General features: G+C 30.4%; 1 protein-coding gene across 1 annotated transcript in view; it reads left to right on the forward strand.

The window, feature by feature from the left end:
• Window positions 1-15,363, forward strand: part of LOC129219962 (phosphatidylinositol transfer protein alpha isoform-like) — a 31,745-nt gene extending 16,382 nt beyond the window's left edge. Inside the window, exons 6-11 of the mRNA XM_054854280.1 lie at window positions 492-569; window positions 3,642-3,722; window positions 7,622-7,699; window positions 11,188-11,283; window positions 14,377-14,499; window positions 14,583-15,363. Of these exons, the coding sequence (XP_054710255.1) occupies window positions 492-569; window positions 3,642-3,722; window positions 7,622-7,699; window positions 11,188-11,283; window positions 14,377-14,499; window positions 14,583-14,627 (501 nt within the window). The 3' untranslated portion in view covers window positions 14,628-15,363. The remainder of the gene's footprint in view (window positions 1-491; window positions 570-3,641; window positions 3,723-7,621; window positions 7,700-11,187; window positions 11,284-14,376; window positions 14,500-14,582) is intronic.
• Window positions 15,364-15,976: the final 613 nt, after the last annotated feature.

A 15,976-nucleotide genomic window follows, 5' to 3' on the forward strand; every position in this document is an offset into this window, starting at 1 on the left:
CCTTTCCCACTTGAACATTCAATTCCAGCTGCATCAGAGTTGGTTCAATCAAATGCCACTCGTAAAAATTTGGAACCATGTTAATTCATTTTTTCTAAAATCTTATAATCCTAACATAACTATCTTTGGTTTATTTAAAAAAAAAATAAAATTAGACTATGAAATGTGGTCATTCAGGATGGCAATGGAATAAAATGAAAATCTGGGTCTTTTGATGGTAAAATTATGCATAAGTCGAAATAGTAGAATTCAAAAACTTTAAAAAATCATTTTGAGAATTTTTTAAAATTTTGGTGAGCAGACCAGTTAATTTGCTTGATATATATCTTAGACTTTACTCATTTTTATTTTTGTGCGCTATTAATTAAATTTGAGCAAGGTATAGTCATCAAAGTTTGACTGGTGTTCATTTCCTAAAGTTGGCATGTATGATATGTTTAAAGAACTTGTGCTAATTTTATCATATTACAGTTTTTTATTTTATTTTCTAGAATCCAGGCTATATGAAAGATGCATTTTTTATCAGCATAGAAACCATGCATTGTCCAGACCGAGGAGATCAAGAGAATGTATGTTGCTTTACAAATTTTAGTTGTTAGCTAACTTCTAAAGCTTTAGAAATCAAACTTTTAAACCTTTTTATGTATAAATAATCGCTTTGTTTCTCATAATTTGGATCAATGTTTGGCCAATTTCGAATGGTTTAATTTGATATTTATGTTATTTGAAAAATTTGATAAGATGAAAATATGCATTCAGTCACAGCCATCTTAACACAAGGCCTGCGCGCTCATTCAACATGGCCGCCAGTGAAGGCGGTTTGTTTACATTTCATAATAGCTCTACCGTGAATAAAAATTTAGATTTTTTTATAATCCATTAAAAAAAACAGTTAATTTTTACATGAAATACTCCGATACATCTCTAAATTAAAAATTTATATCGTTCGAGTTTTAATATCGACACAAATAGTTCTTAAATAGTAAACTAAATTAAAATTAATGCATGACACATTACATATTATATTCGTAATAAATATATAGATAATGAATAAAAATGAAAATTTTAATGGGTAAAAAGAAAATACACTTCAACTTCAAATCATAATGCAAAAGAAAGTACGAAATAAATTTTGCTTAATGTAAATTGTAAAATGATTAAGACAGACGGGGAAGATAAACGGGAAGTGCATATTTCTTATTCATAAACTAATAAATATTTTGCATTTTTCACACGAATGATTTACAGTAGTATTGATTTCCTTTGACAAAAATACAGACAAATGAAAAAAAAAAAAAAAATAAGATGGAATAAAATAAACCAATATTTAGCCATATTTCTAACTGTTACAAACAAAAGAAACAGTATACATTTTTGAGAGAAAAATCACTCCAATACCCAATAATAATTACAAAACATCTGAACAATTGAAACAAACTAAACAATTGGTATAAAGGACAATACTGATGCATATATTTCAGAGTAAAAAATATAATTAGATTTATCATGAGTTATCTGTGAGATTTTTTTTTTTTTTGGAGAAGTTATTTAACAGTATGTTATAAATGGTTTGCATAATATTTCTCAAAATCAAGAAAATGGTGTGAGAGCTAAGCTTGTAATGGTCATGTACCACATTTCTAATGCATGGCTCGCTAATAGTTGTTAAAAGCTTTAATTCATTTTCATTTGCTATGAATTCCTCAAAAAAAAAAAAAAAATCCACAACATTTTAAAATACATTTATACAAATAGAAGTTGCGTTTAAAAGAAAAAGTTGGTGTTTTTCAAAAGTCACGATTTCATGTATCTATTAAACTGCACTCTTCAGAGAATTCATATTAAAAAGCTCCTTGAAATTTTAGTTACAAAAAATAATCATTTACCAAAGTGAGGGCAAAAAGCTTCGTCATTAAAATCGAAAGTAATAAATGTGTATTACATGAAAAAAAAAACATAAATAAAAATGTGTACCTTTCAATAATAGAGTACAGTACCTTACAGAAATAGAAACTGCTTTAAAAGTTAAAACAGTTGCTCTTTTTAATGAACCGCGATCTAATGTATATATTAAACAGCACTCTTCAGCCAATTCATGTTAAAAAGTTCCTTGAAACAATAGTTACAAAAAATAATCATTACACAAATTGAGTGCAAAAAAGCTTCGTCATTAAAATCGAAAGTGATAAAAATATGTAGCATGAAAAAACATACATAAAAATTCGTCCCTTACAAGTAAAAAATCCATAAAATATTATTTAACAAGTACAGTAAAACTCCTCTAATGCGGACACTAACAAGACAAAATTTTTTGTTCGCAATAGAGGGGTGTCCGCATGACAAAGGTTTAATACCTTTTAATTTTACCTTAGAATCGAGGAATTAAATACTGTCCACATAGGAGGGGTATCCGTTAGGAGGGATTTTACTGTATTTATTTTTATTATCAATTCTGCTTAAAAATAACCATTGGTAACCACACTTACCTTCTTAACATTTTTTAATCCAACAATAGTAGCTTCAAACATATTTGGAGATGTTAAACATTTGATACGTTAAATTTTCACCACCAAAGTATCCCAACGGCTTATAATGTAAACTTGACGAAACGCACAGTCAAATACAAAGAGCAAAAAAGAAAACATCATTTCAAGTCTCCATAAAGACAGTTGATAACGTATTCACACATTTGGAATAAATATTACTTTGCTATTTGATACTAAAGTTGTAAGATGAAATACAATATTGCATCCGCAACGAGCAGCTACTTGAAGTCCACAACACTGTTTGAACTAAAGGGGTTTTCCCGCTCAAAGCCTCCTTGAGGTCACGTAACATCGATTGCGCAATACAGCGCGTAGGCCTGATATATAGAAGGCTGTGATTCAGTCTATGAGCTACGTGTACTTTGGAGTGCAAAAGATTTCCCAAACCTTGTCAAACCAAGAAAATTTTTACATAGAATTTCCCCTAAATATATTTTGCATCATATTTAAAGAATTAATATGAAAGCTACTTTTTAGCAATTTAATGTGTTAAACAGCACAGCTGTGTTAGACATGCCGAATTAATATCAGTTACCAAATTTCTTGTGTGAAAAGCCATTCTATGAAAATTAAACTTGTAATTTGTTTTAAAAAATGCAGAAAGTAACAAACATTTCTCTCACACGTAGTTGGGTTTGGTTGCTCAGACATATTCTGCACCCCTGCTTTTGTTGTTGGTATTGGTTGAATGTACATCAATAGGGTGCTATCCATATAAATGTCACATTTTTTTCAGCAAACTTGAACCTTTGTCACATATCACACTGTTTTTCATAAACATTCTTATTTTTAAAAAAATGTGTGCTGTCACACTTCTTGTTATCCTCTCTTTCCCCCTTGCCACAAACTGACAACTTCACACATTCCCCTCAAAGCATAACATCATCTGTGAATGACCCTTAAGTATGCTCATATAATAATAACAATAAAGTAATTAGACCAATAAATATGCCATATATATAGCAGTTGAGCGTATGTATAAATATATGTATATCTGATATTTTCCACACAAATTCAATGGAAGTTTTACTTTACAAATAATACTGCAATTGCATTTTATGTTATACTTCTAATGTTTGTGACTTGATATTTTAGGTACATGAGCTACCACTTGAAAAACTAAGAATGAGGGAAGTAGAGTATATTGATATTGGAAATGACCCTGTAGCATCTAAAGTAAGATGGTTTCTATATATTTTGGTTTTATTATATTTATACAATTTTTCATGCAAACTTACTGATTTAGAATACTCTTGTTGTCAGCTCACAAACTCTTAATGGGTTAAAAATTCTGTCAAATAGGTTGCATAAAATCCATTTAAATTTGATGCAACTTAAGTTTTGAAGTACATTGTTGTATTATATTTTGTTCTTAATGACTTTTTATTGCTAAATGTAAGCATAAAAAGTATATGTTATTGTTGATCTCAATTTTTTAAAAAAGTTACGAAAAATATAGCAAAATAAGCTGCATAAAGTTACTAGTCTGAAGTCAATTTAAGTCGAGTGGTATGCTTCTTGCATTAATTGAGGAAAATCACAAATATTTAATCAGATTTAAAGCTCAACTAATTCAAATTGCTTAGCTTAGTGACTGTAATCTAGTATAGTCTTTAAAAAGATTGAGTTAAAAATGCTTACAACTCTTGTTCTAATTATGTTAAAAGATTAGAAAACACCCATTTTATGCAAAAAAATTCTACTCTTTTGATCAGTGTTATGTGCATATATTTTTTCACCCTCATATTAGGGAATTCATGTAAAAATTGTTTCTTAAATTAAGATTTAAATAAAAAATTACCTGCTAAACCTTTTTCAAAATGTTCTCTAAACCTTTCAATGCTGAAAGATACATACTGAAATTTTCAGTGAAGTCAGTGTGTAATATATCCAATTAGCTTCATATTATTACTTGTACTTTATAATATTTGTTTGTAGTATATCTGTGTTTTCTGAGTAAAGCGTGTTAATTCTAGTGACTGCTATGTTGAATAGAACATTTTTTATGCTGCAAACACTAATATGTAATACATAACACTGATTAATTACAATTACGTTAGAAATGCATATTAGCAATACATTAAGAAAACAAAAATGACTGAAATTGGGTTCAAAAATATTTTCCCATCCTTCTCAAGAATGATTTTTATTTTCTATAACACTACTTATTACTCAACTTTTTTTACTCAACACTTCTTATTGTTTGGATCAAATTAATTATTAGTACTTCCAAAAAATATATTTACTGCTAGTCAATGTTATTAAGATGCTTCGAAGCAAGACAATATTTTTGACTGCTTACATTCTTTTTATCACATCTTAAAATGTCGGTCACTATAGCGTCATTATGATTGCTGTTTATGAAACCAACAGCTCTTAAAGCAGTTTTAACTACTACTATTTTTCTCTAAGGCAGTTTCTGTTGTCAAAGCATGATTATTTGAATCATCCAGAAATAAAGGGTGCTTTTTCCAGTTTTTGACAAAAGTATCAACTTTTTTGTTTCTCAAAGATGAACCAACAACAAAATTTTAGGTCTTCAGCCAAGGCAAACAGTAGTTTTATCTGCTACGTTCATTTGTGCACAAAAATGTAACAGGCGCTGGCGCAGGCAGGAGAGGAAGTGGCTGGTATGGGAGGCAAAAGCAACTGTTAGAACCATTCCTTAGATGGCAGGAAAAACCAAACGTCTTCAGTCGGAGCTTTCAACTCCTTCCCCTGCACAAACTGCTGTATCTTAACGAGTATGGACAAGTCAGCCACAGTCCTATCTATGCTCAAGCAGTGAGTATGTTTAAGATGGCTGTTGTGAGCGAAACCATCCCGTTGGAGAGACTATCTCGCGATGACATTGAACATATTCAGCTTGTCATCTTTTAAGAAGGACCGACCCGATTCTCTCTGGGAATCATATGCCAAAAATACTGGCTTCTTAACAAAAATAGTATTGGGAAGACTTTTAGTCTTCTTACTGGTATTTACAACTTAAAACAGCAGGGTGCTATAATGGTTATCAGTAGCAATCCAATTTGCCGAGTTTACCTCTTTAATGAGGAAGCTATTACTCACACCCTGTGTGATTGCGAAGTGTTTTCTGCCTATAGGTTAGAACACCTTGGTCATCGTTTGCTTAAACCATGGAAAATTCATGATATTCCTATTGAGTGTTTGCTGAATTTTACTTCAGCTGCTGGTCTGTTTTAAGACTTCTGTTTGGGGACTAGTACAATAAACCTCTGGTCGCAGTGCTTGATTCGGTTGAACCCCCCTTTCTTTGATTTCATATTCATTTCATCTGCTATGTTCACTCAATATATGCACATCTACTATTGTAAATAAATTATTCCCTTCACACAAGCTGATAAACAAAGCATTGTGTTAAAGAGGGAGGGGAAAGGCATTTTTTTTTTCTTGTTTTGGCTGCATTTTTATCCTTGAAATGGAAATGAAACTTTCCTGAAAACTTCCAACTTGAAAGGGATATGTTCAAGATATAAAGGCGACTTTGTATTGTAAACACTTAATTCTTTTGGGACTGAATGAAAAGTTCAAGGTAAAGGAATTATTCAAGCTATAAAACTTTGAGTTATGGAGAGTCGAATTCACTACTAAATACCACCAAGTTTAGGATTTTTAGAAGCAAATGCTGCATTTAATTCAACAGTTCCAATTTTAAATAATTAGATTCTTTGCTCATTAGCAGCAAAATATTCAATTACAGAATGGAAAAACTTGTTTCTCTCAGAGCATTTAACAGTACACATTCAATCAAAATCAACCAAATTTTGAAAAGCTGCTTTGTCCTGTCAAAAGCCAAAAAAAAAAAAAAAAAAAAAAAACGAGCTGATGTGTGCATCACATGACTTACTTTTACTACAATTTAAACGTCATTTCCTCATTATTAGCATTTTTAATGTGATTCAATAGTTTGCTCTCTAAATATCACCAACAGTGGCCAAATTAAAACCAGATTAAAAAAAAATAATTAAAAAAATCGCCAAATTTGTCGCCAAGTTGGCGAAAAAATTTGACGAACAAAATACTGGCGATATATCGTCAAGTGTCCTACAAATTTTAACACCACTTGAGTTTACATCGAAATTAACAATGATTTCTCCCCAAAAAAAGGGCAAAAGACCCCTTTAGAAACACCTGAATTCAACCAAAAGGGAGGTGCACAACTAGAACCCACTAAGAGTCTACATACCAAATTTCAACTTTCTGGAACATACCGTTCTTGAGTTATGCAACATACATACGTACATACAGACCTCACAAGAAAACTCGTAGTTAACTCGGGAACCGTCAAAATGGATATTTCGCATGTCTATACGTTCTTAGGCACTTATCCACATGTAATCGAGTCAAAAAAAACTTAACAATCATTCGGGGGTGAGTAAAATGGAAATTAAAGTCTATTTTTGAGTGAATTTTTTTTTGCGAATACAATGTTTCCTTTTTTTGTAAAAGGAAGTAAAAAAAAAAAACCTTAAGAGCCAGAGAATTTCAAAAAAAAAAAAAAAGCCAATCTGGCAACTCTGCAATCTCCCCATGCTTTTGGGACTGCTTGCTTGGTTTCACATCTGAAGAAGCACCAACAGCAGTCTCTTATCATTGGATATAAGCCATGATGACACTGTTATTGTGTCAACACTCCTTCAGACTTTTTGCAGTGTGATTTTCTTTTTCCTTCGCCTGGGAATAAGTACTCCCAGGAAATCACTGTTGTGAAACTGCATGAAAGTTTTTTTAATTTATTTGGAGTAAAAGTCAAGACAAGAAAAATCTTTTCTTTTCCTTCATCCTATCATTGATCAGCATTCATATGAGACATGAAAATAATTTTGGAGTGCAAGCTCTGCTTGGGCTACTGCAAGTCACTGATATATAGATATATACATATGCTGAAGAGATTGATCTCAAAGCAGCTTTTTCTTTTTATTTGGCTTTTTTTTTTTTAATTTCTCCTGTTTTCAACTTTTTAATTTTCTTTGTGTTAATCCTCTTATTAGTTCACCACCACCTTTAAATATACATGTATGTACTTAAAATCTTGTTGCTCAACTTTTTTTTAGGATTACAAAGAAGAAGAAGATCCTAGTAAATTTAAAAGTGAAAAAACAGGCAGAGGTCCATTGACAGGAAATTGGCGTGTAAGTTTATCTGTTATTTGAGTTGAATCAAGTTTGAATTCAGTTTACGTTTGTTTGCATAAACCATGTTTTCGCATTCAGACTTATCATGTGCATGTCACAGTAACGATTCAATGCAAAAGATGAGTTGCTGATTGCTGAATACATTTATTTTGTATAGTTATGCATGGATTTACACAGTTAAAGCCTTTTTTGCATTTAAGAAATGTTATAGGTTTCAGAGAAAGCTCTTTTTAAGTTTTCTTTTTGAAAGATCTCAAATGCCATAATTCTTATGTTCTATATTTTTCATAGACTAAATTCATGCATTGGTAGTTTTCTCTGAATTTGATTTCTTGTTTATAGATAAATAATTCAATGTTGTCACATAAATTTAATATTCACTAAATTACTCACTAAAATAGTGACCAAAGCATGTGCACACAGAGTGAAATATTTTCAAACAGGACATCCCTTTTTAAAAGAGGAATGCTCTGTAGATCCTTGACAAAACTACAATAGACCCTTGTTTTACGTGGGGGTTACAATCACAGAAATGCCACTTAAATTAAAACTTAATAGTAGTGTTAAAATAGGTTTTATGTTCCATAGATGAAAAAAATATGTCATTCTAGTGATAGTTAACACACATTAGTACACATTAAACTTTTTACATAAATAAAAGGTTTAATGTGTACTAATTCTGATACATATGCAGAACATGAATAAAGAAAATATAAACTGACTTAGTGTTTATAAAAGTGAATTGGTTATATTCTGTTGACAGTCATTAATTATCTTTATGGGGCATTAACACTTTCGAAATCAGTGGCCTCACTTCCATGATAAGATCTCCTTTGACTAACAAATCAGAAAGATCATTTGCCTTTGTCAAGGAATGGCTCCAAATTTTTATTGTGAAAGCTTTTTGTTGTGTGTCGTCCATGTAGGTATCCTCGTTGGTTTCATTCTGTTGTGTCACTTTTAAAATCTCTTCATCCTGTGAGTTCTGCATTGTGTAAGTTTAATAACTTTATTTCTGGACAGAGCTCTGGAACCAATTGTAAAAAATGTCTCCAATGGCCCAAGCTTGATTATTAGCACTCCAAAAAGCAGTTTATTGCAGGTTATCTACGATTTCAGGAATTAAGATTTTGAAAGAGGTGAAAAAATTATCTGTTTCAATGCGGCATCGCCGTGGGAAATCAAAATTCATCCACATACAACAAAATAAAGGTGTCAAATCTTTAACTGCTTATACTCAAATCACATAAAATAAACCACCTAAAACAAGGGTCTACTGTAGTTTTTACTTTTTGCAAAATCTATTTCTTTTGTTCTAAATTTCTTTACGGGAGCAAGCTCACTTATGATGCTCATATGTGCAATATATACGTACACATATATGTGTGTACAAGGGTGATCACAAGATATATAGTGAACAAAAAAAAAAAAATCATGTTTCGGGGCAGCTCCTAAAATGTGCCAATAGGCTAGAAAATGTGATTTGGATATTATAAGTTTTTGAAGAATGTTTGAACATTTATAATTATTTTTCTAAAAAGTATTCCTATTTTTTTTAAACAATATATATTTATTTACATATTTATTTTTTGTTGCTAGTTTAATAATAATTTAATGTTATAGAGCAGTAATGGAAATAAGAAGGAATGAAATATTTTAATTTATTTAAAAAATTAAGTTTAAAATCTTTTGAAATACATAATCATACACTGTATGAAGCTTGAGAGCAATATGTAGTAAGAACAATATTTGCGTAATAAAATATTCTTGGTACTATGTTGTTTTACAAGTTTTTTCATGTCTATCCAGTGATGAGAACATATTACAAAACTTTGAAAACATGCGACAAAAATTTTAAATTTAACTGTGAGCAAGGTTATATATTTCAAAAAAAAAAAAAAAAAAAATCATATTGACACATAACTGTACAATTTCAAGTGACATAGTATGGGTTACATATTTGTCAAAGTAACTGGTATACACCTATATGTTTAACATTAAAGATTCATTCTTTGAAATCTATTGATTGTCTTGTTTTTAGAATCTTGTTTCTATGTGCCCCAGGTTTGTTCATATGTGCCTCCTATAAGGGCACATGTGAACAATTGAAAACATATTTTTTTTTAATACCAAAAAAAATAGAGAAATATATATGTTTTTAATCTCAAAAAATGTCATAACCCTTGGAACTATTTAATCAAGGGGACACTTTTGCTCTGAGAAATAGAAAATATTTTTTGGAAATTATAGAAATGAAAAGAATTGTTCAGGTGTTCTCCCCGTTCCTCTACGTTTTTTAGTTAGTTGCAAATGAAAATCATATACTTTAAGAATAAATGTCTTTTCACTGATAAAATTATTGTTCATCTGAAATATACTCTCTGACACACAGTGCAGATTACTTTCTTGGCTAAAATTTCCTCATAACACGAAAATTTGGTCAATTTCCTGAAACCTAATTTTATTATATTTAAAGACCCATCTATTGACATCATGCATGTATGTGCTCAGTATGCAGAGTTGATAGCAAATGCTACAAATCATCTGTAGAAACGTCCATGAAAAGGCTACAAAAATTAGTTTAAAAGTGCTTTTATTGTGCCTTTGCAAATTCTTTTCGAAGAATTATTCATTTACAAACTGAATAAAAGTTAATAGTCAAGTAATATTTATTTAATCTGTTTTCAAGTTTTTAAAATATGTTAAATATAAAAATAAATTTATTAAACTATGTTAAAGTCATGAAAATATATTTCATCACAGCATCAATATTTTTTTTTGCAAACATAAAACATCCATATTCTCTTGAGTTTTAAAATTTTTAACTTTTTATCTAATGACATAGATTTTTTTTATAAGAAAGTTGACAATTGACTGCTTTGCTGACAAATATGTCGTTCATTGTGTTTTTGGTATAATTTTTGTATCAAGTTTCTTTCTGAAGTATTGAATATTGCTTTTGTGTGCTGTTTTTTCAATATATAACTTTGTAATGAGTAAGTTTTTATGTTGTAAAATTTATAAAATGACCTGATGATGTGAAACATAAAAGAGTTTAACCGCATAATTAATCAGTTTGCATTCATTGTTTTATGTATTTTATTATAATTTTTGAAATATTGTGCAACAGTTAACATTTAAATGCAGTCCGTGTTTTAAAAAATGTTTTGCAAGTGAACCTGGCTCAGATCTATTATGATTAGATGCTAAAATCAGAAAATTTTGCCGTAATGAAAACAAATGTCTGTGGGCTAAAAATCTAAATAATTTTCTTAATTTAAGTCATTTTATTGGTTAGAAGACTTATGCAATCACATGAGCAGTTTGAGCTATTGGTTTGTATATAAAGCAATGATGAATGTATAATTATCTGAAGGGGTTTTTTCATTTAGAAGTTTGGTATAAAGTTTCTTAAAATTTGCTGAACATTTGGCAATCTTAAGATTTCTATCACTTGCTTTCATTTCCTTTATGCTATTTTATAGGAAACTTGTAGTCCTGCAATGTGTGCATACAAATTAGTAACAGTAGAATTCAAATGGCTTGGTCTACAAACAAGAGTTGAATCATTTATTCAACGGGTATGTACTGCTCATTATTCTTTGTGTTCTAACTGCTCATTTTTTGGCTTAGGTTTGTTATTATGCTTCAACATGAATTTTCCAAAATGTCTGGTCACAGAATGTTTAAGTTTGAATTTGAAGAAAAGGCCTGATTTTCATCTTGCAGCTTTATAATATTTTTAGTCAAGTGAAAGACTAAAGGGGGATATTACATTAGGTATCTTGTTTATTTTTGCTGTATACTTGATAATGTGCATAAAAGATAAATTTCTTCCAAAATTCTTTTATGTCATTTTTAAGTAAGTTTCATGTAAAACTTGTCTTTTATAAAAGGTAAAAAATTTTAATACAAAACAAATTTTTTTCAATGAAAAAATTTAAAATAGTGCTAAAATTTGTTGTAAATCACGCAAACCAATGGTAATCATCTTTTTTCCCTCAGGAGGGGAACCTTTGTGTGCTGAATGCCACACTAAAATCGGCAGTTACCCACAAAATCAAAGTCTCAAGAGTTATTGTTCTGTATTTATTAAGACTTTGTTCAACAGGCTTCTTAAATAACTTTTGTTAACCTTTAAGAACACTGGACAGTTTGAAGTAACATAAGAGCACAGGTGGCGTACTCTGTACGCCAACGTTTTTTGATGCTCAACTATCAGTTTTTAAAGATTTCCCTGTTTAATGTCTAGTAATGTTATAGAAGGAGCAAAGAACTAATTGAACGAACAGACAAACACAGTTAAAATAAATACAGTAGAAGACCATTACAACGCCGACCTATATAATGCAATTCTCTATAAAACGCACAACTTTTCAGAAGTAAACGATATGTTTTGAAGTTTAAAAAATCCCTCTGTTTTGCTTTGCAAGCATAAAAATTGTAAGGCAAATTAAATTTTGAAACAGTTTTTTATCTTTCCATCTCAATTCAAAGCTTTTAAAGGAAAATTAGTACTTACAGTAAATAGAAAATACCAGATGGCTATTGAAAATGCAGCTGTTATGCAAACCATGAAGCTAGCAGAAGCGCAGGATGATGCACTTTCTTGTAATAAAGAAACATATTTATTTGTGAACAACTAATTGTAATATTGGTGCTTTAATACTCATTGCAGATTGAGCTCATTCTGAAATGCTAATATATAGATATATTATGAATATTAGTTTCAAAATTTGTGAAATGATCTATATAACACAAAAGCTCTGGTCCCAAGGTGTGCGTTATAACGGTCTTATACTATAAGATCACAATATGGTAAAAATAATAACGTTTAACTTGCGAATTTCACGAATATAAAATTAAAAGAAATATTTTAATTTATACATGTAAAGGATATTTTAGTCATTAAGGCAACTCGTTGGCATTTGGTGAACACTTATTGCTGCTCTCACAATTGTATTTTGTTATGGTAACATTCACGTGTGGTTTCTATGAAAAATAATCAAAAAGAACAAGACAAATAAGCAACATTCGACTTAAAACTAAAGTACGTCACTGAAAGGATCTTGGGAAAAGGGCAAATAATGGCCTGATGTTAGTCAAGTGACTATTCTGAAATTCACAGCTGCTTTCCTGGTGAGTGGCGTATTCAGTACGCTGTCCGTGTTCTTAAAGATTAATGCTATAGTACAGGGTTCTCCAACCTATGTTTCCGCAGGCCAGATCCGGCCCGCGAACAGATTTTGTCCGGCCCGCGGGAAGTTTACGAACTTTTTTTTTGGAACAGAGACAGTCTCGTTTGAAATATAATTGAGACATTATTTTTAATTACAAATAATTATTTGAAATCCTTTTACCGTTAATTTAAATTGTTTTTTAGTTATTTTTTACCGTTAAATAGGAAAGTGGATTCCCAACCCCTTAAAAAATCTATCTAGAAGAGAGGACGGTTTTCGCTCAGGTTGGCTTTTTTATTTGCTAATATCACGAGCGGTTTGGCTCTTTTTTCTAAATTTTTATTTGTCAATCCTGGTGTAGAAATGTAAATTGATGTTTCACACGCCTCATGAAGTGCGTAGCCATCGTAGACAGTGTCTTTTATTTTTAGTGTTTTTTAGTATTGCAATGACTTTGTTTAAAAAACGGAAAGTAGAATGCCGTACTTTTAATAAACAGTGGACACACGATTATTTTATGATCGACGAAAATAATAAAGCATTGTGTCTTTTTTACAAAGAGACTGTTGTTGTTCTGAAAGAATTTAATATTCGTAGACCTTATGATACAAAACACAAGAGCAAATTTTACAACTTAACTGGTAAACTACGAGAGGATAAAATTGCTTCATTGAAAAATTCATTCCCTTTCAACTCAGAAACAAATCTTTATGAAGCAATCTCAACAAAACGAACCCCCGTAAAAGCCAGTTTCAAAGTCAGCCATATATATATATATATATATATATAACGAAGGGGCGGGGGTAACGATAAAAAGACCATCTGAGCTAAAATATTGTTGGACCGGCCCGCCTCGTCACCAAAAATTTATAATGTGACCCACGAGTGAAAAAGGTTGGAGACCCCTGCTATAGTAAATTGGAAAGGCGAGTGTGAAGCCAAAAGTGAATTAGCATAAAAAGATTGCAATTGCTCCCTTAGTCGGTGCTAAGCATGGAATGGAAAATGTATTATCCAAATGCTCTAAAGAGGGATCAATCGAGTTTAGTGAATCAGGATGAATCGAAGAGGTGTTGAAAAATCAATACTATCTAGTAAAACAAGATATATATCGGACTACAAGTGACTCATTACGGATTTCAATCTTCCAAACTTCAGTTATTCCAATTTTTGTTTTTTTTTGAATTTTGGGTCATTTGCTTTTTTCCCCCTCTCACAAAAGTAATTAGCCTCACCTATAAATTTGGCTATGTGTTAAGTCCACTCCTTCAATTCCGCATAGTTCTGATATAAACTGATACTTGCAATTAGCAATTAAATGGAAAATTTCAAGTTTAGTGACAAAATGTGATTTTTGAGGCAAGCCTAATATAATTGATAGAAAAATGATGGATTATTAGGTTTCATTATCAATTTAATTGGTTTGAAACTAGCCTTTTAAATTTCATTAAATGAATTGTATTTTATGAAACTGAAAGTCATATATCTCTTTAGACAGAGCAAAGATTATTTTTGAAATTTCATCGAGAAGTATTCTGTTGGATAGACCTATGGTACGGCTTAACCATGGCTGACATCCGACGAATGGAAGAAGAAACCAAAACTGAATTAGCTAATGTAAGTCCTAAATAGTGCTTTAATTTCTTAAACTGTTAAGTTTTTTCTCCCTAAATTTTCATCTTTTTTATCCTTTCTTCCAGCAAATATCTCAAGGAGAAGTACGGGGAACTATTGTTGATGAATAATATTAATTCAAATTATTTTTTGGAGATCATATTTTATAGAGTTTTGTACCAACAAATTTATAACTTTTGCATTAAATAATGAATTTTATTAATGGTTATTTCTTTACCAAAGATTCCACTTGTGTCAATTTGTTAAAAGTTGATCAATGAAAATGAATTTTATTTTTTTGATGGTTTGTTTATAAAACAAGAAAAAAAAGTTGTTTAGTGTTTGTCTTTTTTATGGAAATTATTTTTGCTCTGTTTGTGTGAAAAATATGCTGTACAAAATATTTTTCCATGCCATTATAATTAGTTGTATGGTAACATGGATTCTTCAGTTGTATGCAAAAAATTAAACTGCTGAAAGTGATAGCTGAGTTTCAAAGCATTTCAAGGGTAAGCCTTTTCAGGTGGAAATTAAATGCCAAATCTTACATTTCATAATAAATTTTCCCCAAAATTAAAAATCAACAAAAATTCAGAATTGTCTAATTTAATCGTCATCATGTAAAAATGATATGTTTTGACTATATCATTATTATTTATAGAATGTATTATATGTTTTTAATGTAACATTATCATATATTTGCACAGCTATCACTTTGCTTGTTTAACAGAATATTTTTTACGCATCTTTTAATGAACAAGATCTTTTTGATAAATTAATCCAACACTTTTTAAACTAGTGATATGTTTATATAAATAGGAATGTATTGTATACTTTGATCTAAATATATACAGAAAAAAATAAATGCTGAAGTTATTTAAAAAATTACTGTTATTGCCTTTTTTTTTTTTTTTTTTGCAATTTTATGATATTCATTTACTTATTTTATGAACAAATGAAGAAAATAATGCAGTAAGTTTTTAAAGTAAGAAAATTTTTCAGTGAGATTTGGAGTTTTATGAAAGTTGAATATTTTTAACATTAAACTGTATGCAGTGAACTCTCTCTATCTGAACACCATGACATTCTGAACACATTTTTGATGGTCCTGGGGAAACATCATAGACTTAACACAGGCTGACCTCTCTGTACTCTGAACACCCTAGTATTATGACCACTATTTTTAACCGTGTTCATTTATAACCTCTATGTACTTACTGAACATGTTTACAATCAGTATTCAGGAATTCCTACGAATCAAATTAGAAAACCTGAAATGCAGTCATAATTTTATCACAATGATTGAAGCACATGAAGGAGAAGATAATACTGCATCACACAAAATCCTTCAGCTGAGCAATGTGAGCCTGAAGTTTTTGCCACTGAACTATATTTCAAGAATCTAACTATTGTATTAAGTAGTATTTAAACCTTTAAAGTGCGATTATCTTCAAGCAAAATTCGACTGAGAATCACCTGG

Source organism: Uloborus diversus, chromosome 4 (assembly GCF_026930045.1).
Source record: "Uloborus diversus isolate 005 chromosome 4, Udiv.v.3.1, whole genome shotgun sequence".
Lineage (NCBI taxonomy): Eukaryota > Metazoa > Arthropoda > Arachnida > Araneae > Uloboridae > Uloborus > Uloborus diversus.